This window comes from Mastacembelus armatus, chromosome 16 (genome assembly GCF_900324485.2).
Source record: "Mastacembelus armatus chromosome 16, fMasArm1.2, whole genome shotgun sequence".
In the NCBI taxonomy this organism is placed as follows: Eukaryota; Metazoa; Chordata; class Actinopteri; order Synbranchiformes; family Mastacembelidae; genus Mastacembelus; species Mastacembelus armatus.
The window spans coordinates 23,844,941-23,872,891 of NC_046648.1; the positions used below are offsets into that span (position 1 = coordinate 23,844,941).

Consider the following 27,951-nt stretch of genomic DNA (forward strand, 5'->3'; position numbering starts at 1 on the left):
AGTTCTCCAAATTGAACTACCGGCGAAGCAGACGGACAAGAGACCCAGTCAAGAGAGGACCGGGACCAGCATTTGGCGGCACAGACCTGGGACGCAGCAGATTCGGGAGGAGCTAAGACAGAAGAAGGGTTTGGGGGAGCGCTTTGTCCGCCTGATTTTTTTTACAATTTCCCAAAGCGGCCACGCACCGCAGAGCATCAGGAAAGATGAATTATTTCGTCCTGCTGTCGCTTCTTGTCACGGTTATGGGCGGAAAGTCACCTCGGCTGAAATTTGTTGTGCACGGTAGGAAGCTGCTGTGTTCTCTAAACATTGTCTGCTCTTAACTCGGGTCATTCGGCCATTTGTTCAAGGTTTTATCAGCCCGTGTTTTGTGTATGCTCGGCAATAAATGAACGGGTGGGTGAATGGATGGAGGGATGAGTGAACGAATGAACAGTGACTTTAGTCGTTAGTTATTTTCCAGCTCTTCTTAATGACCGATGTTGTTTTGTCCTTTGCACAAACAGCACCAATAAAGTCATATGTGGATGAATCTCTGGAAACACCGCCCTCCCTGCGCTGCCCGAGCAGTAAATTACGCTCTCCACGATTCAGGCCCCGCGCACGTTTATGCTCTGACAGGATCTGGACATCTGGACAGACACTAATTCTGCTGCATTAGCTCAGTGTTAACGAGGAGTCCTGCTCACAACGGGACTTTCCTCATCTGTTCCAACCAGATATCCAGGTTTCTACATTGTCCGTGCACACTCGCACCAAGGCGCATTTGAAAAATCCGGATCTGATTTTGTGCAACTTGTGGCTTTACTGTCGGTCTTTGTGCGTTGGTTTTATCTCGGTGCACTACAAGTTCACTGGCATGCTCGTCTTTAAACGCGACACCACGGGCTGTTTATCAATTAGGACGCCCAGGCTGTAATTGGTGACCGTGCCTCCATATCGTCACCTCCAGGCGCACTGAGCGTCATAAAGCCAGAAGCGCTCAAAAACAACCTGGCCTCTGCCTTCTGGAGGAACATGGCGCCTATTGGCCCCAAACACACACAGAGGCTGTGCCCTTTAAACACCCGCCTGCAGCCTCTGAAAAGCATCATTACTGTGAAATATGAGTCTTTGGAGGCTGACACAGTCGCTGTAGCTCCAGCGTCCTTGCGGAGCTGCAATGCGGGACACGGCAGCTGCTTCACACTGCAGCAGAGGAGTCCGGGAGGTCCGGGAGCACAGAGGGTTGCTTCAGGGTAGCAGCCGCCATAAAACCCATATTTATGTGTTAATATACAAGAAAACAAAGAGAGAGAAAGGGGGTGGGGAGGGCATGGAAAATTCCAAGCACACTCCTAGTTATCTATTCCACGCACGCCGTTTTACATCTGTAATGTATTCAGCAATCAATAGAGAAGGGGGCTGTTTGTCAAGGTATCCCTCCCCCTCCCCTCTGATGAGCAGAGTACAAACGCACAAAATGACGGCCTGGACGTGCCATTATGTAATTCCGGGCTTAGCTATAAACGCACAGACATAGTGCATGTGGAAAACAGTCAGAGTAAAATCCACAAAGGCGCAGTTTGAGCCTGAAGTGCAGGGCCAACAGCTGTTTAAGCACCACTGACAGCGCCTGGTTTTCCACCTTGATTCATTCATTCAGGCCCTTTGGCAGCGGCTTTTACAACAGATGCAGGTAACCTCAGTCATGTCACCGCACATTTCAAGTCAATCCATCCCATGGAACAAGTATAATAAATTCTAACTGCGTGAAGGTTTCACACTCAGGTTTTGTTAAAACAGAACTGTGTCTATGCTAATTGCTAAAAAATGGGTTAGACTAAATATTACACCTCCCACAGTTCAACAAAATCCCTCCCCACCAAGACACCTGGAAGATACTGTGCACCATGAACATTAAACATTTTGCAGTGCAGTTCACCCACAGAACTTTTTGTGTCATGGTAAAGGCTCAGGTCAGGGGTATTAGAGACTAACACAAGGCATATCCTTTTTTCAAAGTGTGATATCTGTACACCTTGTTCTTACCAAAGCGTAATCAGCTGGGGCCTAAATTGAATCAGCAGCTCTGTGAAACAGCTTGGGGGGCCCATATGGTTATAATGTGAACTATCACTTGGCTATTTACAACCTTAGCATGAATTTGTAGAGGTCTTTGGGTTCACATGATGAATTTTCACTCTCTTTTGAACTCTGCTTTGGTCCCCAGAAAGTTCGTTTTAAGTATTTGTGACTCTTGTGTAATTAAAACGCTCTAGCTAGTCCCTAACTGTGGTCTGTATGCAGTTTGGTAGCATACAGTGGGTTTATCTGGGGTGCCTCTCTGAAAACACCAGCCTGCTGCTGCTGCTGAAAGCAAAGTGTTGGTAAACCAGAGCGATCAAAGGAACCAAAAGGTTGCAGGCCATGAAACTGAAACAACAGGCTGAAAGACACTAAAAGGGAGTAGAGGCTGAAAGGGAACATAATCATTTTTATATACAAATATTGATCATTGCAGCTCTGTGTGTGAAGGATGTGAATGAAAATAGGAGAAAAATAGTTCAGAGTGGGGATTTTTTGTGACTGTGACTTTGGAGTGAATTCAGAGATAGAAAATGAAAGTCCAGGGACATCAAAAGTCAGAAAGAGGGAAAATGCTGTGGCAGAGAGACTCAGACTCAGAACCATAGAGAGAGAGAGGAGAGACGTGGAGACAAATGCAAAGAATGAGACAAAGAGAGTGAGGGAACGACTGAGACAGCAGCTCATGTCAAAGCTGGACTGACATCGGCAGCTTCACGCTGAATATCAGAGCATTTTGCCAAAGTTCAGCCATCATTTGAGTTGACCTTCCTCTCCGTTGGATGCCTGAACACATCAATACAAAAACCTTGTTGGACCACGGGTCTGATCTTTGTGTTCACAATGCAGGACTTTGAGGTCCATCTACAAAACTTTGCAGCTGAAAGATTCTATGTAAATAAAATAACAGCTGTCATATGATTTTCTGTTGCCAAACGGAAAAGCCTCAAAAACCTCTGTTGTCGTTTTCAGTACACCGAAGACTTTATTCCCGCACAAGAGCAAACATTTCTCACAAAGAACATCTGTTCTTTACTCTTCTTTAATTAGCACTTCTCTTAGTGCAATTAGGAATTAGTTTCTTTGAGAGCGAGTCGCTAATTTGAAAATTCAAGGATTACCTGCTCCCCTGAGAGTCAGGAACAGTCCACACCTTGAGTTTAATGAAGCCTTTTTTTTAACAAGCTGAAAACAAGGCTGTTTTTCTGCATTGTTGAAAGCTTGACCTTTTGAAAATTGAAGACGTTCACGCAGCAGCAATGACTACATGTCTAAGAAAAAGGGGAGAGGAAGCATATAGGGAGCCCAGATGAGGAGAAGTTCAAATTACACCCAAAAAAGTGACATTTAAGTTGTTTGTGCCTGACAGTGTGTTAAGACAAGAGCACTTTACATTCTGACCCTGTATGGCCTAACCCCAAATGCCACATCAAACCCAATCATCTCTGTTTCTAATCGGACACAAAGGTTATTTAACCCTGGACCAGTGAGACCTGAGGGCATGTGTCAATGCGTGTTCACCCTGTTACCGTCAATAAACAATTTATCGCAAGGGATTAATAAAATATTTCTGACTCTGAAACCAGTACCCTAGTCAGAACCCCCCAACTACCTGGTTTTACAATGGCACTACATGTCAGGGAACCTTAATGACGTGTTGATCTGTTCATTGCCTTTGACTCTCCGTCCCAAACTGCTCGGAAAAATACAGAACGGGCAGAGTCGTCGAGATAGACCTACTTCACGTAACCCTAAACCTAAGACTAAACCCTAATCTTAATCGTAACCCTAATCCTAAACCTACCCTCAACCCTAATCCTCACCCTAAACCTATACAGAGCAGGGAGAGTCATCGAGATAGACCTACTTCACGTAACCCTAAACCCAACCCTAATCTTAATCCCAACCCTAACCTAATCCTAATCCCAACCGTAATTCTAATCCTAACCTTAATCCTGTGTTCTCTCACCTCCATGAACAAAGAAAAACTCCACAGGGCACAAACACCAGGTCTCTCTGCTGGTTGTACTGGAACCAGTTGGTAGAAAGCTCATGTTTTGTTACATGGTTATCCAAAAAAAAAAAAAAAATCTCTTAATTTAATTTAATCTTAGAATCTTAGAAGAATCTTTAGCATAAATTATAGCAGAATATGAGTGAACACCAGCATCTATTTTCTATTCATATTCTGCCGCTGACTTTCATTGAGCCTGATGTCTCATGTCTAAAGGAATATTAATATTTTCTCTGGTGCCTGAATCAACACAGTCTTACTGGGGAAGCTAATATTTAGAGCACTCTCTCCAGCTGCAGGAGGTTCCTCCGTCCAGACAGTGAAATTAACTTCTATGTCATCAGCTACACTGGCCCTCTCCACCGTCCCCGCTTCTTGTGAAACATCAACTTCATCAATTAGGTTCCCGCCAATGAGAGAGGACCCTGTTTCCATAGAAACTTTGTTGGTTGGCTAGCAACCTGCTTCAGTGATCAGCATCACTTCATCCTTCCTCTGCTGTCATACCGGGTGTCTTTTTTATTTCGCAGATGAGGAGAAGTCACTGCAGTCACATCCATATAATACCTGTTAGCGTCTGTTTATTTTGAAACATCAAGACAAACTTTTTTTCTGAATTATCTTTTCTGAAAATTTAAGGGATAATTGAACAAAAACACACAATTTCTACTTTTTGTAACATCGTCTGCTCATCAGATTTTATAGTGTATTATTATTTTATGTAAATCTATTGTCAATTGTTATAAAGTATAAAGTGCAAAGCTTTTAAACTGACTGTGAATTTTCTGAAATGAGAATAAATAAAGACGGCACTTGTGGAGCAGAGTCTAAATGAAAGGTCTATTTAAATGCTTAAACTGATATAATTGCATCGCTTTCATTAGACATGGCAATTTTTGTTGAACTTTTCAAGAACCTTAAGTACGTTTTCCGCATATAATCAGATCTTGTAAATAGCGGCAGTGATTTAATGTATTTCTAAACGCAGGCACAGTTGCAGTGTAGGTAAGTGTGAGTCTTATTGGACGGGTGATTCAGAGATGTACTTCTGAGCCTTCTGGAGGTGTCTGGAGTGTAATTCAGCCAAGCTTCTGTGAGGGGATTTGCCCACATGATTATTTCAGTGATATTTATGCTCCTACCAAATGCCCTTTTCCTCTAACACTGGAGCCAAGTTTCTCTAATAGCTCCCACTTCCATCTAAAACCACAAAGGGCACTAATATTGGATCAAGTGTTTGGGTAAATGAAACCAGCAGTGTTCAAGTTGGATCCTATAGTGTGAGCGGATTAAGAAAAGGTTTAGCTCTGTGCTATCAGGTCTTCTACAGTGATTCAACCTGCCTGAGGAGCTTAGACCAGCTAAACCTGGATCTCCTTTATTGAACACTTCCTGGAACTCAGATTTTTTTTCCATGTGCTGATTTTTAGTTGTGATTTACCTTTTTTTATTAGAGTAACTTTTGCTTTTGATTCCATCTTGCCTGTGATTCTTCATTACTTAGTGATAGCAATACTTAGTAGCTGCAAACTTATTGTGATTGTATGATTGTATGATTGATTTCTTTCTAAAAAGGTTGTTTTTAGAATAAATGAGATAGTAGTAGTTCAGTTACATCAAACATTAATTACCACAGGGCCTATTTTCACTGCACAAATACAAAATACACAATGTACAAAAACATGCTGCACCAATAAAAACAACATCGGTGCATTTCAGCGGAGCTCTCGTCTGCCTGCTCATCCCTCTAATGTACTCCACAGAGCACTCCAGATTTCACTTCAACACACCTGAGAACTACATCAGCATGTACCATCAGGAAGGGACCAACACACTGTACGTGGGCGGCCAGGCCATCGTCTACGTGTTGACGTTCACTGACAGAGGGGTCCGCGACGTGCAGGTATTTCTTAGCTGTTTTTGCTTGTATGAAGACTTTCTAATTGAATGTTTCAGCACCAGAGTGCTACTTACCAACCAGCAGCTAAATACATCCAGTTCACTTCAAAAGCCATGTTGGCAATTAACCACTGTTTGACAAAACGGGCAGCAGGGACCTACAGGTGGAAGATGCAGGCCTGTAAATGGAATTAAGACCCTGCAAACCTGACATACACCTACAAATATTTCACTTATGTGGCCTTTAAGTCAAGCACGTTTTATTTATAAAGTCCAAAGGTGCATATCTGCTTCAGGACATATTGGATCGATTCTCTGAGCTGGTTGGGAAAGTAAATAAACCATATCCCTCTGCTTTACCCCCTCAGTGTTTCTGCTGAAGTACCACTGAGCCTTGCTTTTAGCGATGGCTATATTGGACCAATGTGTAACTATGTGAGACCAAAGCAGCAAACCTACAGTGTATAGACGCCTAGGTGGACATCTAACTGTAGGTTGACATTTTGGGAAATATTGATTATTGGTTTTCTTGCATAGTCATAAGATCAAGACTAATCTTGTCTCTGTGTTAGTATCAAGCTGGAACCAGTAGGCAATTAGCCCAGCTGGAAAACTGGAAGCAGTGGGAAACAGTTAGCATGGCTGACAGTGTTTTAACAGACAACATTCACAGAGTGGTGCATTGGTTGCCTGGACCAGTCACTGCATCGGCCAAAAAACAGTTAACTCCCCTTAAAAGCACGGCTTATTGTTTTTCTCTGTTACAGACAACATGTCATGAAGCTTTAATTGAGCCAAGCTTCCTGTCTCCCTGTGCTCCTAGTCTGTATGCTACGTTACGCTAACCATCGCAACATGCAGAAATGAGGCAGATTAGTAAGTGATCCTATACTGTCACTAAAATATGACGCTTGTTAAAAATATAAATTCTTATCCTTTTGGTTTTAATTACTTGGTGCCAATATGTAGAAAGATGCAGCTGCACAGTTTCTTAAATCACAGGACTTATTTAGTTGCAGAAAGCAAAACCACATAAATGACTTTAAAAGAGATCAATGTCCCTCCACTAACTTGGCTGTTCACTAAAGCTGAGGGAGGAAAACAAATCTGGCTTTCCTGCTGTGAACCAGAGAGGGCAGAGACGCGACGTCCGGCCTGCCGCTGACCCAGTTCAGCAGCCGAGATCCAGTGAAAGCCGGGGAAGTTGGGTCATGCATACATTACTGCTGCAGCGCTTATCGCTCGCTCTCGCTGTGAGGGGAGAAAACAGAATTCCCTGAGCTTATAATGTCAACATAGGCTCAAGCTTACACAGTATGCGGGTTACAGTGCACGCTCAGTTTTTCACCCAGATTCTGAATGGCTGTCAAATTGCTTTTGGATTTGGAAACATTGCTCTGGGTGATGTGTTTGACATTGATGGAGTATTTTGATGTTTGGTGGTGTGTTTTCCATTTTGTCAGGGTGAGTTATTTCTAATACAGTCAAAAAAAAAATCACTTTTCAATTTCAACAACAGGAAACATTGAACCACAGACTGAAAGAATGAGGGCTTCTGTTTTTAAGGTACAGTTTTAGAGGATGTTTTTATTATTAAAGGCTCAGTAAACTAATTTATCTAAATAAATTTAATCTGCCCTTCCACATCGGTTTTTCTCTTGCTCTCCTATCCTTGATGCACTGAAATGCTCTTTGCTGTTGTAATTCTGGGGGATGTGAAGCCAGGCTGTGGGAAGCAGAGTGTACAGCGAGAACACAAAATGCTAATTTAATGACAGAATTACTCCTTCAATACTGTGAACATCGTGGAAGCCGGATGTTTTCTGTGAGAACTGCGTTTTAGCAGCTGCAGCAGGGTCGGTGTGAGAGAACTTGGCACAAACTAAACTGAACCTTCCTCCCACAGATCCCAGTTGCATCTGATCAGACTGCGATCGATACCTGCAAGGCAAAAGCTGCACCACTGGAGGTAGAAACACATCGTCACTGTCAGCACCTCCGTCAGAGCTGTAAACCATGCCTGTCCTCCATGTGTGCACCATCATCAGCATCATCCTGTTTCTCATCATTGTCGTCTCCAGTTTGCAACACTGTCAGGTTAATGCTGCATTGTTCAGTTTTCAGTCAGTGACTTAGAGTGGTTTCATTTTTACATGGAGACCAAAGCATCAAAAATAAAAACACACACCATAAAAATATAAAGAATAACAATGCTCATTTATGCAGATGAAGTAAAATTACAATGGAGACAGCTCCAACTCAAAATAAACAAAGCAAACACTGCACAGACGAGCGAGCTGTTGCTAACCGCAGTGAATAAATGCATAGGGAGACAGGGCTTTGAAGGATTTTACTGCGACATTCAACCTAAAATGAGTGAAAGAAGGTGTGAGTGCTTGAGCTGAGGGTTTAAATGCTCATGGGTGGAGGGATAGTCTCTAACAGTGCAGGACGCAGAGCTGATTAACAGGCTGCCTGTCACTGAAAATAAGATTTTCCATATATTCAGGCATGAGGGTTCATGGTGACCAGCTAGACTGAACAGGTGTGTTGCACGTTCACATCTTAAACACCTACCGACCACAGAAACCACTGTCCACTATCCATGCATCTGTTCTGTTTATATTACTATGGCCCAAAAAGACTATTGCACAGCTGATTGGTTCATAATATTACCATTTCAGTATCACCACTGAGATAAAACCCGTCAGGTGTGTCCACATATTTAAAAAAATCAATTGTTAATGTAGTTATGTTAAAAAAACATTGAGGCCAGTGTCTTTCCTGCACAGCAGAGCCAAAGATTTTAGACAGTCTGGTGGTGGCAGGTGGTGGAAAATGAAAATGTCCTAAGTGATGCAGCAAATCTTCCGGAGTAAAGCTGATGGTGTTTGGAAGGATCCTGAAGGACAGGAGGCCAAATCCTTTTCCATGGGTTTGTGGAAAACACTGTCAGTGGGGAGATGGGGAGAGGAAGTTAAGAGTAGGTAGCACACATGATCTGATAAACCTTTCCCACCTCAGTCCACGGTATTGTGCGGCTGACACAGGCTTTGAATGAAAAAAGGACACTCCAGTCCACAATTTACTGGTCTGAAGAAGTACCAAGAAGTATTGTCCTCTGGAGAGACAGAGCAGCTTTGTCAAGTCTGGGGAAAGTGTCCTGACTGACCCTGGTTGGGACTTGGGGGATGCATTACATGGACCTGGTGGAGACTCTGCTTTCATTTTGACCATTTCTGTCTCTTACAAGTGATTCAAATCTTGTAATAAATGAGTCCGCTTTTACAACAGACCTCTGTATTTTACTAGATACTAATACTAGAGGATTCTGTTCAATTCCAGCTCATGTCCAGGGTCAGAGTATTTTATTTCCATCCCAGCATTTAAAAAATCTTTGTGTGGTAACTGAGTTATGGTCAAGGTCAGTGTATGTTTGGGTGAATTGAATGGTAAATTGGGACCCAGTACATTCCCACACTGCTATACCAAGCAAGATTATACAAATGTACATATCCACAGTAAAAGAACAGGCCGCCCACCCACCTACTCACCGCCTACCCATCACCTACTCACACTTACATAAGCTCTGGACCTGGTTTTTTGGTTGTAGTGTGAGTCGATCAGGGTTTGTGATTTGATTGTTTACTAAAAAGCACTTAACATGTTTTTATTAAAGCTTAACTCAACATGACTGTACTCAGTATTCATGTTCATCGTCCACCCAGTAATGTGTTGGTGATACTACTCCATTTTTTGCATGTAATAAACACGTGATCCACATGGTGTGTAGCAGTGTTGTACTGCAGTGCTAAACCTCCTGAGTGCTGTCTGCCAAAGATGTTTGGAGCATGGATTGTCTCCAGTTTTTCTTAAATCTCTCTCTCTCTCTCTCTCTCTCTCTGAGCAATCTGCTTTGTCTCTCATAATCTGCTTTGGGTTTAACCCTTTCTTGCTTTGTTTCTCCATCCCTCTATTCCACCTTCCTCTCTTCTGTTTGTTTTTCTCGATCCCAAGGTTATTCTCTCTCTGTTTTCTCTCCCTTTGTGCTTCCTCTTCCTCTTTCTCTACATACCCTCAGCTGTTTCTCCCTTGTTTGCCTTTCTCTCTCTCTGCATCTGTAGTTTTTTGCCTGTGCCTCATTTTATGGCTTTGCCTCACTCACGCTCTCTTTCTCTCACAGCGGGAGTGTGATAATTTCATCACAGTCATTCAGAAAGTAAACGACACATTCATAGTATGTGGGACAAATGCTGGGAGCCCCAGGTGCTGGATGCTGGTAAGAGTTTCTTCAGTCAAATTCTGTTTCGATAAGCGAGTGTCCCAGCTGTTGTGTCTGCTTCGTCTTAAGTGTGAACAATCTCAAAATCAATTGCAATTACCATTAATGTATTTGTTCACTTATCTGTGTCGATGTCAGACAAAAGCCCAAAGTCATTTATTGCCATCGAGGCTGTTTTCCCTCAGTAATAAATAAATAAATAACATTTTCTAAACTCTGTTGGGTGACAAGAAGGTAACACTGACAACTGTAAGGAATATCCAGCATGAAGGTGAAGGTTTATAATAAACTGGATTTAAAATGCTGGACTTCCTCCAGGCTCAAGTGTCTCACCCCTCCCTCTGCAGGTTAATGAGACTGTGCTGACTGATGTCCAGGGCAGTGGGCAGATTGCAGCAGCCTCTGACATCTCTCCACCGTACCCTTCCCAGAAGTCCATTAGCTTGTTGGCAGGTAACTAACAAATGAGGAAAATCACACAGATGATGATTTACTATCGGTAAAGGAAGATGCCGTTACAAACGTCTGTGCCGAAGACCTTTGCTGTCTCCAGTAAATCTAATTAATCCCACGATCAGCAGCCGAAGACGTCACAAAGCTCCAGGTTCAAAGTAAAGTCCAAACAGAAGCAATTAGACAAATGATGTAACTGCTGTGTAACCAGGAATGAAGTAGACTGTCTGATTTAAGTCTTACAAATTTTCTTATTTTGTAAGAGTTTCAAAGGTGTCACTTAATCAAATTCCCTTTTTTTAGAAGAAATCCACCTCAGCAGAGCAGCAGAGAACTATTTCCCAGGCTCCCAGCAGCAACTTCTCTCTTATTATCACTGTATTAATAACATGCAAATGAGTCAATGCTAAAGTACCTGACAGTATTTTAAAGAGCCAGTTCTCTGCAAGAGAGATGTGTTAGCAGATTTCAACAAATCATGCAGTACTTGGCTCAAACGTATGTACAAGACAGACAGAAAATGTTTCTTTTCTTGTGTTCCTGTGTTTTAAATTGGTACATCACATGATGTTTCTTCAGTGTTAAGATCTAGAAAGTAACTTCTGAGTCACGAAGAAATCATCTTCATGAGTTTGAATTTGTTTACAGGAGCCTCATTTATGTGGAGGCTAATCTAGTTCACTGGGCGCTTTAGTGTGCAACACCCGACATATGTAGAAATAACACACTTCTTGAGAAGAAGAAACTTCAGAAAGAGCAACAACACTTGGCTGGTGTGACGCGATGGTCAGATAGTTGAAAAGATGATTTTGTTCCCATGCCTGAGCAGATCATACATGTTGTAACATCTCCAGGGGATCACACCACCCCGAGTGCCAAGCACGCAAGAGTCTGCCATCTGCCGCTATGCATTCACATGGAAGATGGAGTTAAAATGGAGCTGTTGAACAACCCGCCGCACAGGCAGGCAAAAAGCTAGAGAGAAACGCAGGGATGGGAGAGCTGTACAATGGAAAGAGGCAAATTGCTTCACAAAAATGTTTTTCTGTCAGATAATCATTTGAAATCCTAGAGCTTTTGATCAGGATGGCAAATTCTTTGAAATAGGATCTTGCATTTGCTGCATGTACATGCCCTGCAGGATCTGTTTACTTCCATTACTCTTCCGATGTCAAGTTACACACATATATATCTGAGGAAAGTCAATATCTGGCCACATTTCAGCATCCACCGACTGTCTGCTGTGCCACTCGAATCACACTGTGTGCTGGAATTCCTTTTTCAAGATGTCAAAATGAAGCTTTGCTCATAAAATGACTTGTTTTGCAAATCCAGCACCAGTGGTCTGAAGAAGGTGAGTGTCGGGGGTATAATCTATCAGTTTTACAGAGCTTTAGTGCCTTGCTCCCGATTTAATAAGTCCAGTGCAGGGTCACATTAACAAAATACAGAAGTTTCTGATTAAACCGGCCTTCCAGTAGTCACAGCAGCTGATGGTGATGGGATGAAGTGCTTGTTAGACCATCTAATGAAGGTGGAGTGTTTATGGAGACACTCAGAAATTAGTGAGCGGTCTGTTTGGGCAGCAGGATGAGCTTTCAGATCAGGATCGATTGTTGAGGCAACAAGCCAACCCTTTGCATTAATTGCGCAGCATTCTAATAACGATCAGTCTTGATTAAAATGTTACGGACACGATTTCTAGTGCTTCCTCTTTGCGTTGGGGAAAGAGCTCTAAGTGAGGTTATAAGAACATTGATGCATCGAGCTGGACTGCCTCGCTGTCTTCTTCGCTCTTTGTTTCCTCACGTCTCTTATTCCGTCTTTGGCCTCCTGGGCCTCCTTTTTTTTCTGTCTTCACTCTCCCTCTGTGTTTAATGTTGACTTCCTTTGTCTTCCTTCCTTCAGCCTCTAAACCCATCCATCACGCTCACCATCTGTCTTCTCTTTTTTTACCCTCTCCTCGCTGTCTTTCCTGCCTCGCTGTCTCAGATGGGAGTCTGTATTCTGCTATGTCATCAGTGGAAGGTCATGCTGGCTCAATTCGTCGTACGTTTGGCTCCCAGAAACTCCTGAAGACGGAGAACATTTGGCTGCTGAGTGAGTAGAAGGAGAGGAGTCATGCAGAAACCGTAAATGTTTAGACTAATGAACGTGGAGATGGTGGGTGGTACTCTCCATAAATCATCTACTATCACTCCTATGGGAAAAATAACATGTGGGTGTATTCATTGTCACTGTTTTATAGTTTGGGTCATGTTATTTACAGCAGTAAAATACAGATCAGAAATGTCCCCACTGAGATCATCCATTTAGTCCTTATTGATTCTCATGATATTCCTTTTTATGTACCATTTAATAACAGCTGTATTTCATAAGATGGTATTTCTTAACTCAAGGGACATCTTAAAGGTAGGCGGGAAACAAAGTGACATGTTTAATTCTCATTATTAGATCCACAGTTTGCTGGTGCAGCCATAATACCGTCTTCACAAAAGTTTAAGGAGGAGATCTACTTCTTCTTCAGCGAGATCAACAAGACAGCCAGAGTGGACGAGGAACCTTACAGGGCCCGGATAGGCCGAATATGCATGGTAAAAAAAAAAATCCCATTTCATATGCTCATGTGTGTGGAAATGTGGGTAAATTCCAGTTTGCTTATGGTACAAAGTGGTGGCTCCCAACGGTTTCCTGCTCTCGCAGGGCGTGCAGCTGAAGAGTGTTTTCACTGTTTCATATGATTAGTTTTTAGTGGCCTGGAGATTTTATGTGAATGTGATGCTTCAAATGAAAACCACAGAGTTTAAATAAATTGCTAATGAAATGAACCACAAGATTTTTTTAAACAAATCCCAAATGTGCTGTTTGAAAAACCAACATAACACATAACGTCTACTTTACATTTTCCACACGATTTCTGGTTTATATACTGTGCAATAAAACGCACTGATCATAAAACTGTAGGATTCACAACAGCTGCTGTTCTGCTCTGGGTAGAAACATTCGCGGATGGTGCAAATCTTAAAACTCTTCATCGGTGATGCTGAAGCAGATATTTTCTAATCAGCTGTCAGGATGAAACACCCACTGCCCTGTGCGACTATTGACTAACCTGGAAATTACCTTAAAGCCACCCACATGAAATGTGGAAATATATATGTGTTAGGAAATATCTGCTTTTGTAGTTACTGTGATAGTTACATACTGTTTCTCTGTCTTTGCTTTCTGCACCTGAAAATTGATGTTTTTCTCCTGTTTCCAGTCTTTTAGCTAAGCAGCTTTCACACTTACAAAACTCATGAAGGTGCTACTGATCTAAGTCTCAACACAAATCATCCAAAATTTCCTTTCAGATAAATATACAGTAGGTCCAGGGGATGTTTGTCCAGAAGCTGTGAGTCTGAAAGTCAAAAAGTGACATAAATACATCCGGTTGCGTGATTGTAGTAGCTACACTAACGTCTGTGCTAACTGGAAAAAGCTAAACTAACTAAGTCAACCTGCTCAACAGAAGATGTGTAATAAGCAAACATCTTGGGTTGGTGTCCGAACCTTTCAGGGGACACAAAATCAGCATCTTGTCTCTGCGATATGACTTTGACGTCAAAGTTCTTGCATGTTATTTCCAGGTGGATGAGGGGGGCATTAAAACGCTGCTGGCAGACTCATGGACCACCTTCATGAAGGCGCGGGTCATGTGTGGCGCAGGCAACACTCAGCAGCAGTACAACAACATGAAGCAGGCGGTGGTGCTGACGGCGCAGGACAACAGGGCCGGGGTCATGTACGGCCTGTTTTCCAACGCATGGTGAGCTGGAGTGTCCGTCTGCCTCACCGAAACCTGAAGAATAAAAGAGTAACTGACACACATCCACCCACGCGGCGGTGCACTGCACCTCCTGACACACACCAACACACACAGGTTTCTCATATGAGACTAAAGTGTCTTGTCAGTGTTAATTTATATTTCATTGAAATTTAGCAGCAGTTTCTGTTGGAATAAGAATCTGTCAAATAGTTTTTCACAAACTTTGCGAGATATCAGCTGTTATTCATTCCTCAACAGACCGTGGTGCAATTTCCTGCTGGAGGACGTTGCCAAAATGATTTCATTTTTCTAATACTGATTACAGCATGTCCTGGGTGAATTCCTTTGTAATTGTGTCCACTGGCTTTGTATGTGACTGTAATATTTTAAAAAGTCACAGTAAACCAAAAAAATGAAGAGTAGATTTTTACCTCCCTGATTTCTAGCTGTGCCCATGCATGTCCCTTATAATCAGCTGCCCTGCTGTAATTAACAGTGTTATTACTCTCTGCTTTTGTTCAGGGGCAGAACTGTGATCTGTGCGTACTCCATTGAAGATATCAACCGTGCCTTCAGCACGTCTAAACTGAAGGGCTACAGCAGTCCGTTCACTGGCCCCCGCCCTGGGATGGTAAGAAAACCCAGCATGATTTTTGTTCTTGCAGTTGCATGAGTCAGCCTTTCTTTCACAGCTGAAAAGATTGAAGTGCTATTTTTGAAGTTAATAAAGGAGAAGCAATTTTGAACTCTTTGTCCAAAGGCATTTTGTTTATTCACGTCCAAAGCCCGGGACTTTGGACTTGACTGAGTCCGTGATATCACATCTCTCCTCAGTGTGTCCGCAAAGACTTGACCGTGGGAAGTCAGAACGACGTCAAAAACCTGGGGGTGATGAGATACCACCCAGAAATTGAGGACGTGATTCGGCCAGTTGGTGTGGCTCCACTTGACCTGCCCACAGACGACCAGATCACACACACGGTGGCCGACATTGTCCGGGCGGTGAACGATGAGCACTACAGCGTCCTGTACCTTGGAACAGGTGTGTGTGTGCGTGTTTGTCTTAAGGTTTCATCTGTCTCTTCTGTTTTATAAATCAACTGAGCAGATTCCGTCCCCTAATTGAGAAATTATTTCATGCCACGGCCGTCGTGTTTCATCAATGAGTATGAAACTGTTCTGTGAGGTTGGCGCATTTATTTCCTGTCACTCACTGTGATAGAAAGCAAGGGTTGTGGTGGAGACAGGTTTTCTAAATGTGTGTTACAGCAAATGACAAAGATAACTGAGCCAGAGCTAACTTTCACAGCTTTTCTGCTGAAAACTGCTGCTGCTGGAAAATACGGTTGACAAGAGTTTTGAGAACGAAACGGATAATAAATGTGACGTAAAACCAGAACGATGAGCTCAAGAGAGGCTAACCACTTCTGTAGAGCTGCAGAAACTGTAATGATTCACACTATGTGCAGCTGCTTTGGCTAAACAAATCTGATCATTAATGTAAACATTTTAGCTTGAGTGCACTAGTTTATGACCTGTCGGATGGTCTTAGTAGTACTTGTGTTACTTGTCCCAGTAGACTCCATTATAGCAACATCACCGTTATCTTTGATCTCAGCAATTATGTTGAGTGAAAAGTTATAGCAGCAGCTAAAAGAACTCATGACCAAAGCTGCAAAAATGCGATTAAGGTGGTTAAAAAATGTCTATATATCACCTTGCTTATGTCACTGAGCTTATGCTTATGTCACTGAGCAGCTGAATGAATACAGGGGAGGAAATAATATTCCTGCAACTGATGAAGTTGTTCTGATCTATTTGCACCAACACGTCAGGGCAAGTGAGTCACAGAACCCAGGCTTGTATTTGTGCAGCCATATAACTGTTTCTTTCAGTAGGATAAAATTAAACATCAGAGGCATTTAATTACTGCTCTAACACAGAGAAAAAATAAAACATTCAGCTGAAAGACTTTACACAAGGTCAGAATCTGTTGTGCCCAGAATCTATTCAGATTCCAGATTTGATGAAAGCAGCAATGCTGAGGTGCTGCTGTGGCCCAATGGTAGTTACTCTAAATATTGCCTTGTGCCTCAGGGAGATTGCTATGGCAACCATCACAAGTCATATGACGTGTCTCATCACTCTGAAGTTCACCAAAAGATGAGTGTGTGTCATCTTTTGGTGAGCAATTCCTCGTTGCTGCGGCGGATTTGTGATTTGTCATTCATCGGGCGATTCTGGGTTGGTTTTATTTTTAGCACAAAAAAACAATGGTGTTTAAAAGGAAGTATTGTGGCCTCTCGCTGTGGGCTTCAGTGATAGGAGGGACAAGATGGAGCGCTATGAGCAGCCACAGGTCTCTGTGGCGGCCTAAAAAGAAACTAGAGCAGTTTGAGTCACACTGAGGCCAAAGGAACATGTTGTACTATAGATCTGCTGTTTCCTGTTTTTGTCTGTTCCCATTTAAAGAGCAGGCATTAGGATGTGAAAGAGCTGTGGTGGGCACCACTCCTGAAAATGAGTGTGCCTGTCACTGATTGTACTTCCCTGATCTTTTTTGAATTCTGGTTTGATTGCATTCATTTTTTTCTGTGTTCAGTATTGCATCACCTTCACTCCAGGGCACGAGCTGTAAATATTCATAGGCCTGTAACAAGTCAAGCTCATCAATCTGCATAATTGATTTCAAACTAGTTATCATATCTTTACAAATTATGGAGAGAAGCCTCCTTCTAGAAGTTTCAATCTTTATTGAGTAAAGCTGCCAGACAGCTCATCGTGATGAATAGTTGCTTTACGTTGGTCCAAAGTGTAAAATTTGTGAGCCAAGGTCCACCTCAAGACCAATGACAGCAAAATCGAAGCAGATGCCTTCTAGACATTAGTCTTCCCTAGAAAAATATCCTTCACAAAGATGAACTTGGAGACACAAACCATGGCTGTTAATCTTGTGTGAGAAAAAGCAGTGACTGACGTTAGTGTCATAGCCCTGCAGAGTTAAATCTGAGTCTCTGAGTACCCAAACAATAAATATCCATGAAGGAGATGAGCGAACCCTCTCCATCGCTCCCTCGGTTGAAGACTACAGATGTTATGAGGAACAAGTGATGAGATGGAGGAGTCCACTGAATTAGAGTTGCTATTTTATAACATTATTGGACTCATTAACATATACTGTTAAAAAAAACAGTCAGAACTCATTGCACCGGGCACAAAGATATCATCTTTGTTATTCCATATATTCTTATTTCCGGTCAAAACCTTTAGCTTAAAGCACAGGTGAGGAGCGGTAAACCTGAAACCCCTGGACTCAAACCAGTTGTCTTCAGTCCCAACAAATGTGGACTCTGTGACATCATTTGAGGACGTCTTCACACAGCACCCTGTGGAGCCTCGGGAGGTTTTATACATTTCTCCATCCATCATCTGGACCACCTATCCTATCAAGGCTCATGGGGGGCTGGTGCCAATCCCAGCTGACCTTAGACAGGATGTTCCAGGCCTAAAACATAGGGTAGATCCCAGTTCCTTTAATTGCATCCCGATTTTACTTACATTGATCTTTACCTTGCGACTTAGTCCTGCAAGTAAAGATAGATGAGGAAAAAAGATGAATCTAAGATACTCGTTTAAAGAGACGAAACATACAAGACATATTCCCATGATCCTTGAGTCGAAGCATCACATCACCAATTGATTTCTGACTGGAGTTTATCGCTCTATAAAAAACTCATATGAAGGATGATCTTGTGTATCCTCACTCATGGCTCCTCCAGGCATGATCCTCCTTGCTCCTCAAAGCAGGAATGAGAGCCTTGGGACAATCTCTAGAATGGGGGACAGTGACGTCTGGGTTGTTTCAGGATTCGGACAATTTATGCGTCTTTTCCATTACGCAGTTTTAACACTACACATCTCTCGTAGCCATTTGCATCGATAAAGACTATAAAAATGGAAAACAAACGGTTGCTGTTGCCGATTTTTAAAAATGGTGGGTTTGATTCTTGTGTTGGATGCAGTCGCTCAGTGACATCACTTCCTGTCCAATCGGTAGCCCGCAGTCTGTTGACATCACATTATAGTATCAGCTCAGCTCGCTTGGAACCTCGGCTGAGGAAGTAGTGAAAGGTACTTGCTACCAGGTACTATCCCTTAATGGAAAACCCCAAAAACCGAGTCGTCGAGTTGAATCGAGTAGCCCCATTAGAGTCACCAATCAACACAACTTCTTTGTGGTTGCAGTGTAGGAGACCATGTAAACTTCACACATTCACACCCAGAAGTTTCTGCACCATGTCGCACAAACAAATTGTTAAAATAATTTATGTTTTTCCCTCAATATTTGTTTGTAAACAAATTCTGAGACATAAAATCCTTTTAATCCCTTAGTTACACACAAAACAGGAAGAGAAAATCAGAGAAAAAAGGGAAGAGAAGCAATGTTCTTTAATTTTAGCTTTTTGAAATGTATGCAGTTTGTTAAAATCTAATGTGTGTCCAATATGTACCTTTGAAAATCATTTATTAAATGACCTGTGTAGTGCTATAAAACACTTTAATTATGAGCAGGTATCCTTGTGCACAAGGACAAACATGAACATGCACGAGTATGTGGGTGACATAATGGATTTACACTGTTTCACGACATGGAACAAAGACCAGGAAAAACTAGCAAACAGTGCATGTTTCAAAATGATCGATCAGTGGGCATGTTAATGTGTTATGAGCAAGGAAGGGGAACTTTAATTCAATACATAAAAATACTTAAATACTACAAGGAAAACTCCAGCAAGGCATTACTGTCCTTGTGTGTTTTTGATTTTGACTATAGAACGATAATAAAGTTATTATAATAAAGTTGCATATTAACGTTAATCTACCACCATCACCAATGGCTTTGTTCCCATATGCACACTTTGGATGATTCATTTGTTCACTCTGCCGTGTGTTGCCTTTAACAAAGGGAGTGTTATAGGGACATATCATGTCTTTGTTCTGTGTTCAGTGCATGTTTTTCTCTGTATGTGCTCCATATTCAACTGATGAAAGCAAATGCACTCTGGCCAGAAAACACTTACACACTCAAGCAGAGTGACTAGACAGTAGGTGCCATGCTCAAGGACACCTTAATGGTGGCTGTTATAAAAGTAGAGAACATTACTCATCTAATGTCCTATCATCTAATTTCCCCACTCACAGAGGCATACATCTTGTTTATTCTAGTCACAGTTGGGTGGCAAAGTAAAGCATTTAGTGGCTAAAGGAACTTACTTTAAAATGTTGACCTAGAACAAATTGACAGTGTGGCGCCATGCAATTTACCAAGTCCTAATTAGCTCAAGAGCGTACCGTATATGGTTTTAAAATTGGTCTAACTAGTCTCTGTGGGAAATCCACCAAGACATGATACTGCAGGAAGTGAATTCCTTTATCTTTTTTAATCACCAGAAAACAATAATAATTCAATGAAATTCAATATCTGTCATCTTGAAACTTGGCAGAAAATGTACACAGTTGCAAAAATCAGTTATCTAGTGGAAGGCTTTTTTCACAGAGCTGTGTCTAACGGGCAGTTCAGAGCGAGCCAAAACAATCACAGTAAAGAAGATAAGGAAATTCTTCCTGTCAAAGATTTTTATAGCATTTTTAGCGTCTATTGAGCAAGATTCATGTGGACATAGAACCTGTGTGTGGATGTATTGAGGCAGAGTGGTGAAGTGGTGCAAGACAACTCAGCTGCAGACAATAGGAGGACTGACAACCTCAGCTGGAATTAGCCAGATGTCGTTAACCTCGGCAGGTTTGAGTTTCAGGTTTACTGTGATGCCAACGATCTGTTATTCTTATATTCAATATATTCCAATCCAGTGACCTCTCTGTCTGATGTTTCAGCCTCTGGTATTGTGCTTGTGCAAGGATAAGGTAAAAAAAAAAAAAAAATCAGGACAAATATCAATAGGTGAAGTTACTGATTCACTAAAGTGAACCATTAGTCCTGCATTAGCACTAGGACCACAGTGCTAGACAGTGTAAAATGTACATGTGACCACTGTGATGTCTGACTATGACCATGTTGTTTCAAGGCCCTAAAGTGTCACTTAGTAAAAGCCGAAACAAAGGAGATAAGAAAGGTGGTCGATTTTTGAGATGCAGAACAGAAACTGGAGCAGTTAATCTGAGGTTGAGAAAAGACCATGAAAGTCAGCTCACTTTTCCTCCAGTCTCACAGATTGACCACCAGAAGTAAAGCCAGTTGGACCACTTCAGTCATGGATGTGATAAAGCAGAAAGCTTCCCTTAGGCATGGAAAATATGTCAAAGGCATACACTTGTTTCATGCTGACTTTATGTTTGGGATCAGAAGCTATTTTCTTTTCACACAGTGTGACATTTGAGGCGGTAGTAGCTTAAAGGTTAGAGGGGCAGACCAAAGTGGCGCCCAGCTGGGAAAAATATGAGATTGGGAAGCGAATGACTGTAATTCACTGTTAATGTGTGGAGGTTGTACCTTACAGAAAAGGGAAATGGAGCTGGTTAGCACAAAGTGGGAAGTTCTGATCTGTAGACTAGCAATCCAGCTGTCAAACATTTTAGACAATAAGTGTGTGAAACAGATGGATGTTAGGGTGGAAAAGAAGGTGTTTGCTGTAAGAATATGTGCACTAAACAGACTCTGGACAAATAAAATGAAAAAACAGGTTCACTCAGGAGATGATGCATTGTCACTTCTTTCCCCTCAAAATATCTTGCTGCTATTTTTACACACAGGTTGGATAAAACAGCTGAAAATAGCTGTAGACAGGTTTAAAGATTCATGGGTAAAGTGTTTGAAATTGGGAGTGTTATCTTTGACTACAAAGAAAAATATTTGAAGTTTATGAAAAAGAGACGAGGCAGTTTCAGGACAAAAGAAGCCAGAGTGACAGCAAGAACCTGCCAGCCCAGATACAGCCCTGCCTCATGCAGGGAACATTCAGGAAATGAAGATGTGACATAACGTTATCACTGTAATCACATTTTCACAGTGAGGGAGTTAAAATAATCTTAGATGTGACAAAATACGTAACAAGTTAGAACTTTAAATCTGTCAGGTCATTAATTGGAAGGGTAGTCGTCTGGAGCAGAACACAATTAGGGAATGCAAATAGTGAGGCTAGGACATTTTCATTGACTTTCAGTCTGATGAAATTGCTCAACCCTCAGCACCAAAAAGGTACTGGGTAATAAAATAATATTGGACAGAGCAGGAGACTGCAAACAATCTATGACAGCAATGCTGCACTTAGCTGTCTGGCAGCATAATAGCCCTTTGCACAAAAGAGTGGGCTGGCTCGCAGATACAATATTGACCTCTCCATTTTCAAAATCATGCTGAATGCAAGACAGGACAGCAGTGACTGTGCAGAGGTGAAGGTGTTATTGAATTCCAGCAGGCTGTGACTCTCTAAAGCATTTGTTCGAAACACAGGTAGACCGAATTACGAATTATTCAGACCAGAACATAGGAACAACAGTCCCATATGGTGCTGCCTTATCCTGCCTTATGTTCATTCGTGCCGCCTGAAGAAGTTTTGTTTTTTTAATCATTGTTCAGATTTGGCCGATAAATCTGTATGTCATCTGCATAATGGAGGACTATCAGTCAACTGTCCCAATGGAAACATATGCAAATTGGCTTAGGATGGAGATAATCAAAACAAAACAGAGAAATTGTTAGCAGCTTCCTGAAAATGTTTCAGCAGCTTGAGTAACAGATGCCCTTATCTGTATCATTGCAACCACTATTGTGCTTTTGGCTCCATGCGCTGCCGTTAAAACCTTCCAGAGTAGGTCTGCCTCCACAAATACCTGTTCAAAACTCTCTAAAGCTCCACTGTGTGATTTTGCCTTTGGCCCTCCAGCCTCCCTTATGAGTGGAAGCCATTCAAGTCTAATCCATTTATTCATACGCTTTGAACAACACAACAAAAAACAAATGCACAAATTTTGACATATGACACCCAAAGATGTGTGTGTGTGTGTGTGTTGTGTGTGCATTTCCATCTCATCAGTCCATTTACAGTGTCTTCTCCTTTATTTCTCCAGAACAAGGCAAAGTTCTCAAAGTTCTTCACACCAACAAGGAGGTCTTCATCATCTCCCAGTACTCTCTGTTTCACAATGAGGGCCCTGTCCTAAACATGGCCATTGACTCCCAAAAGGTAGGAAGAATAGTGTATGAAGATTAATTATACTGTTGTAATAGTTATGTGACCTGAGCAACAATCTCAATCAAGTTACTTAATGTTTTCAGCAGTCTTCTCATTCAGGGTAAATAATAACATCCATCCATTATCTATACCCGCTTATTCCTATGTAGGGTCATGGGGATAAATGGTTAATGTTGCAAATTGAATGAATAAATGTGCTGCGTGGATGAAGCCTGTTCATGTTCCATCTGAGACCACTGACACATGCCTTTACAAAATTTTAAATATCTTTCAATCATGTCAACCATTTTATATGTTACAGAAATTCTTCATTTGGGGTTTTGCTTGCTGCTTTTAGTGCTGGTTTCAAAGCTGTTTCAGGGTCTGATCCTGGAAAGAAAACAAATCTGTGAAGAAAGTGACTCTTCAGTTTTAATAGTGATAGAACACAACAGGCTGATTTATTCCATTAATACCAGTTCAAAGGTGCCCACTGTACTGCATCTGATCCTCTTCAGGGACACTTGTATGTGGGTACAGTGATGGAGGTCCAGAGAGTGCCACTGGCTGATTGCGGTCGCTATGGGGACACATGCAGGGAGTGCGTTCTTTCCCGAGACCCGTATTGCGCCTGGGACAAGACCAGGAGGAAGTGCCTCGCCATCCCGCCTGGATACAACGACACGTCTAAGTATGATTACCCATGATGTCTCCAGTGCAGAGCTACTGGCTGTCAGAAGGGCAGGGCACACTCAATAGCAAGATTTATCAGATCTAAAGCTGTTTAAGAAATAATGCCCTGTGTTCTCACTGCCAATCACTGGCTCTGAGCTGATGAAACGTCCTTTAAATATGAAGAAACCTCAGTGCAAAAGAAGAAATCAAAATCATCAAAGTCACCCCAGATGTATTTTGACTGCAGCTCCATTAGTAAATTGCTCTTGCTCTGGTTCTCGTACGTTTTCCAGTTTTAAGGAAGAATATGAAAACCAGCCATGTGCTGCAATAAGACTCTGACTCAGCCTGACAATGTTGAATGCTTTGTCTCTGCATGTTTTAATTTGAGACTAACAGTCGGTTGATGCAGAGGATCATAAGCCATTTGTAAAACTATTTAATGCTGCTAATTTGTCCTCTTTGTTATTTTCCAACAGGGAACTCATTCAGAATCTGGACCATTCCAACTCCTCGGTTTGTGGGGAAGCTGCTGGTGAGCCCTTATCTGCTCTCTCCCACTCTCTGTATCTTAATTAAACCAAAATAGGAACCTTTCTGTGCAGCTCGAGTAAAAAGATTATTATCATATAATTGAGCAGCGTTCACAATCCGCAGGGAGAGAATCTTTCTTTTTTTAAATCTGGGCTTGCCCTGTTTCAAAGCTCAAAAAACAGTTATAACCTCGACTAATCATGACAATTACTCCTCTCTGAAGGGACGGCTATCTCCTTAAGTGGTCTGATTTTAACATTGGATTTATTTCTAGTTGTGTCAGTGGAGCCGCATGTTCTGCTTGTGGATACAGTAACAAGCTTTGGTCTTTTTCTCTAGAACATAACACATCCTGGAAAGAAACACTGGTCCAGCAATTACACAAAAACCCTGCAGTCTCTCATATTTGGCTTTTTCATCTTTGTTCTGCATTACTCTCTGTTTTAAATGAAAACAGTACATACTGAGTCTCACTGAATGTTTAGTTTTGAGTCTTGCCCTCTTGGTTACTGCTGCTACTGTACGCCTGCCAAGCTTTCCACCCGAACTCTGTGCAGTGTACAGAGATAGGACGAGTAAAGTTTGGGCTTGTACAAAGCAAAGTGAGGAAGCAATTACAATAAAACATAAAAACAATCTGGAACCAGCAAATATTTGGTCAGCACATGTTTGAAAGGACATTCTTTATTCCTTTGTCTCTACAGCTCTGAAGCAGCGCCAGACTTCCCCCAGAGAAGTGGTGGTGCAGTCCAACACCTCCATCTTTCTCCCCTGCCCTGTGCGCTCCTTCCACGCCACCTATCGCTGGGAGAAGGATAATTGCAATAAGAACTACCCCTGTCTCTTCTCCAGGGACTTCTGTGTCCTGGGGCCGGTCGTTGATACGCCCCTGAAGGAAGGCGTCTTCCGCTGCATTGCCACCGAGGACGGATTCAAGTGGGAGGTCGTCTCCTTCAGGCTGGTGAATGACGGCAAGCTCCTGGCCGCCTCCCTGGCCTCCACCCTGGGGACATCGCTCCTGCTCGCCATGGCTACCCTGTGGCTTCATTAACTGCAGCTAACACTAATGCTAACCCTTCATCCTTACTGGCTCCCAATGACAGGAAAAACAAGGAGCCGCTGTTAGGAGGTTATGTTCGCAGAGCACTGAAGTACGTGGTTGGAGGGTACAGTGCCAATTAACCTTTTTCCACATCCATTTTTAGAGAGTCCAGAACATGTCAGTGGATGACGGATTCAGTTCAGTATTTTTAGCGTACAGCAACATATCTGCTGCTGCAGTGGTCTTAAGCGAGATCAGAACTGGAAAATGCATTCATTGTTTTATTCAAACTAAAGTGATTAGGAGCTTCTGACATCTTGCAGCTCAAAATTTAATTCAACCATAATTCAGTGCTTTGCGAACCTTACCTCTGTGACTGAAAAAGATAAACATATCCTATGAGTTGGGCAAAAAATAACACCAATACCAGGCCAATTCTTTTTACATTTCTCTACTTATTTTGAAATTGAATTGATAGTGCTCATTTGTGAATATGTAAACCCTTACAGTACATCATATCATTCATCTTCTTACACTTTATTGGTATAGCTCATTAGTACTTGGAAAATGTCTGGTATTGAGATTTAAAAAGCCTTAACACTTCTGGGACATAAACTCCTAAGCACAATTTTGAGTCGAGGCAGGATACTGCAGACTCGGCCGGACTTGGCGCTATAATTAGTGCAGCTGAGTCTAACAACATCGCTGGGAGGAAGTGTCAGCTTTTTGACAGGAAGTAGGCGGATGGGCAAGAGCTCATTCTCGAACATCACTGTGTCTCAGCACCTCCTCCTCAGACGAGGCAGTTTTTTATCAGATGGTATCAGACATCGTTATTACGCCTTGTTCACAGCTTTCTACGTTATTTTCTTTTACATGCCTTCGTCTTTCCTCCGCCCCAGAGCATCACAGCAAAAACACTCACTCTAACGGGATGTGAAAAACACATCGCCCACAACTCCTTAGAAAAAGTTATTTAATGTGAGCAGTAAGGAGCAAACCGCCCTCAGAGTCTTTCTTTCAACATAAAAGCATTAAATAATTAAAATCATCACCATCCCTCTAAGTGGAAGTCAATGCTGCGCTGGACTGGTTTCAAACAGCTCTGATCGTTTTGCTGATTCTGGGTATGTTTGGTGGCATGTCCTTAGTGTAAACATCCCACGTGTTACCCAGTTAGCAGTTTTTTGGGAAAACGCAGTGGTGACATAGAGGAACCAATTTGCTGCAAATGACATCCAATATTTGTCAGACTGATAATGCGTAAAGATGTGAACAAGGTGTTGTCTACGGAAAATTTAATTAACACATACTTACATTATCATAAGGGCAGATGAAGCTAAATAGTAGATTTGCATTTCGTAGCTTGCCAGGAGAAAAAAATAAGGCTTGTACTTAAACCTGTGATGTATGTTCTGTATTTTATTGCTCTGCAGATGCTGTTTTCTACCATTGCTGCCTACATATGTGACAATTAGTCTTGATGGTTTGGATTTTTATGCCATGAGATCAGAACTGGAACATGTATTTGTTGTGATACTAGAGTGTGATACGTAACCATTGACTGCTTTGCCTCTTTCCCCAGGGACATCAGCTCAAATTGTCCAGAAAATGGTCAAATTGTCACATCTTTATGCTTCATGAGACAAAAGGCTTGACAGATTCCAACAAGATGCTTCACTGATGTACAGCAGCAACCACAACCAGCAGTGGGAACAGTAGCTTTAGCTTCACAAACACAACTACAGCATCTTCATTTAATCTCTCCTCCGATCACACAAATACAGATGGAATCGATAAGAGAACAGTTCAAGATTTAGGATAGATTCCAGCTGAATGTTCAAAGAAAGACTTGTGAATGTGGGTGCAGTTCAGCAGCATGGAAATGCTGAAATTATGCAGACCAGCTGACTGAAGAACTACGCTTGAGCAATGATGAATTATGCAGTAGATTGACTTGTTCTCCAGAGCTTTGAGAATTATCATTCAGTAATGGTACATAACTCTGTCTGTGCTGAGCCTTCCACAGTGGCAGAAATGTCATTAATAGCTAATTAAACAAAGGACCGGCCAGTCATGCACGGTGTTAAAGAATTTCTTTAACACTGTCACGGAAACGAGCAGCGAGCACGTTCTCAGCTGTGAAAACCTAGAGGCAGTGTTGTGTTTCTCTCTCAGCCTGGTTGTGCGTTGCTGCTCGGGGATCTGCTCTGACGCAGGCTACTGACTGTGCCAAAAAAACAAAACAAAACAAAGCTATGTTGAGCCACCTCATCCGCTGGCACCTCTTACTTCTTCTTATGTTAATTTCCGAAATCCCTCACTCCTTACCTTACATGACTGCTTGCTGCCAGGCAAACCCTGAGCGCCTGTATAACATTGGTCTTTCCCACAAGCAAACTGAACAACACAAACGTACTGCAGGTCTGACAGGCATATTAATCATCTTTGTGTCTGTGTCACCGCCAGGGTGGGAAATTAGCACCAGCCTCCAGCCAAGTCCTGGGAAAAATTTAGTAGAGGCAAATAATGAGCTGCCAGATGCTTTTGGTAGGAAACGAATGTGACATACCCAGGCTCCGAGGCATTTTGCTGCATAACCTCCTTCGTACTGTAACTGCTAACTGCTAACTATTATATGTGTGCATGTGGTTTGACTCAGAAAGCTGCTGTCCAGGCCACTAAGAAAGGTTTAAATGCTATTCATGGGTAATTCAACATGAATTAGAAGCTTCTTCACTGTGACCCAGGAAAATAACAGTACTGCTCAGTGCATGGGTCATATACCACGTGTGCTTAGTTAGCACCACAGTTTAATTACAGTTACAATTAATTACAACAGTTTAATGACATTATGTCAATTCATATCATGCAAATATATTTCTTTTTCCAAACTGAGTTAACAGGTTAGAAGAAATGATTGAGGACACTGCATTAACACAACTACTACTCAAATATCCTTGTTTTAGTGCAGGAGAGAAC

At 42.1% G+C, this 27,951-nt stretch overlaps 1 protein-coding gene across 3 annotated transcripts; it reads left to right on the forward strand.

Moving 5' to 3' along the window:
• The first annotated feature begins 34 nt into the window (after window positions 1–34).
• LOC113136312 (semaphorin-7A) lies at window positions 35–27,935 on the forward strand. Of its 3 annotated transcripts, XM_026317003.2 has the most exons (14): window positions 35–285; window positions 5,848–5,987; window positions 7,890–7,952; window positions 10,167–10,262; window positions 10,613–10,718; window positions 12,711–12,818; window positions 13,173–13,312; window positions 14,348–14,526; window positions 15,049–15,157; window positions 15,361–15,568; window positions 22,615–22,730; window positions 23,237–23,409; window positions 23,873–23,928; window positions 24,632–27,935. In XM_026317003.2, exons 1-14 carry the CDS (start codon window positions 207–209, stop codon window positions 24,976–24,978), a joined length of 1,920 nt encoding a protein of 639 aa, XP_026172788.1. In that variant the 5' UTR covers window positions 35–206; the 3' UTR covers window positions 24,979–27,935. The 3 variants fall into 3 exon arrangements, with proteins under 3 accessions (XP_026172788.1, XP_026172789.1, XP_026172790.1); XM_026317004.2 differs by lacking the exon at window positions 12,711–12,818; XM_026317005.2 differs by lacking the exon at window positions 35–285 and having other exon boundaries at window positions 5,909–5,987; window positions 7,890–8,080.
• The last annotated feature ends 16 nt before the right edge of the window (window positions 27,936–27,951 follow it).

Excerpts from the sequence above, each read along its gene's own strand:
- LOC113136312 (XM_026317003.2), top strand. The coding sequence starts at position 207 with ATGAATTATTTCGTCCTGCTGTCGCTTCTTGTCACGGTTATGGGCGGA. Across the intron at positions 7,953-10,166 it reads CAAAAGCTGCACCACTGGAG|CGGGAGTGTGATAATTTCAT; the intron begins GTAGAAACACAT and ends TTTCTCTCACAG. Across the intron at positions 14,527-15,048 it reads GGCCTGTTTTCCAACGCATG|GGGCAGAACTGTGATCTGTG; the intron begins GTGAGCTGGAGT and ends GCTTTTGTTCAG.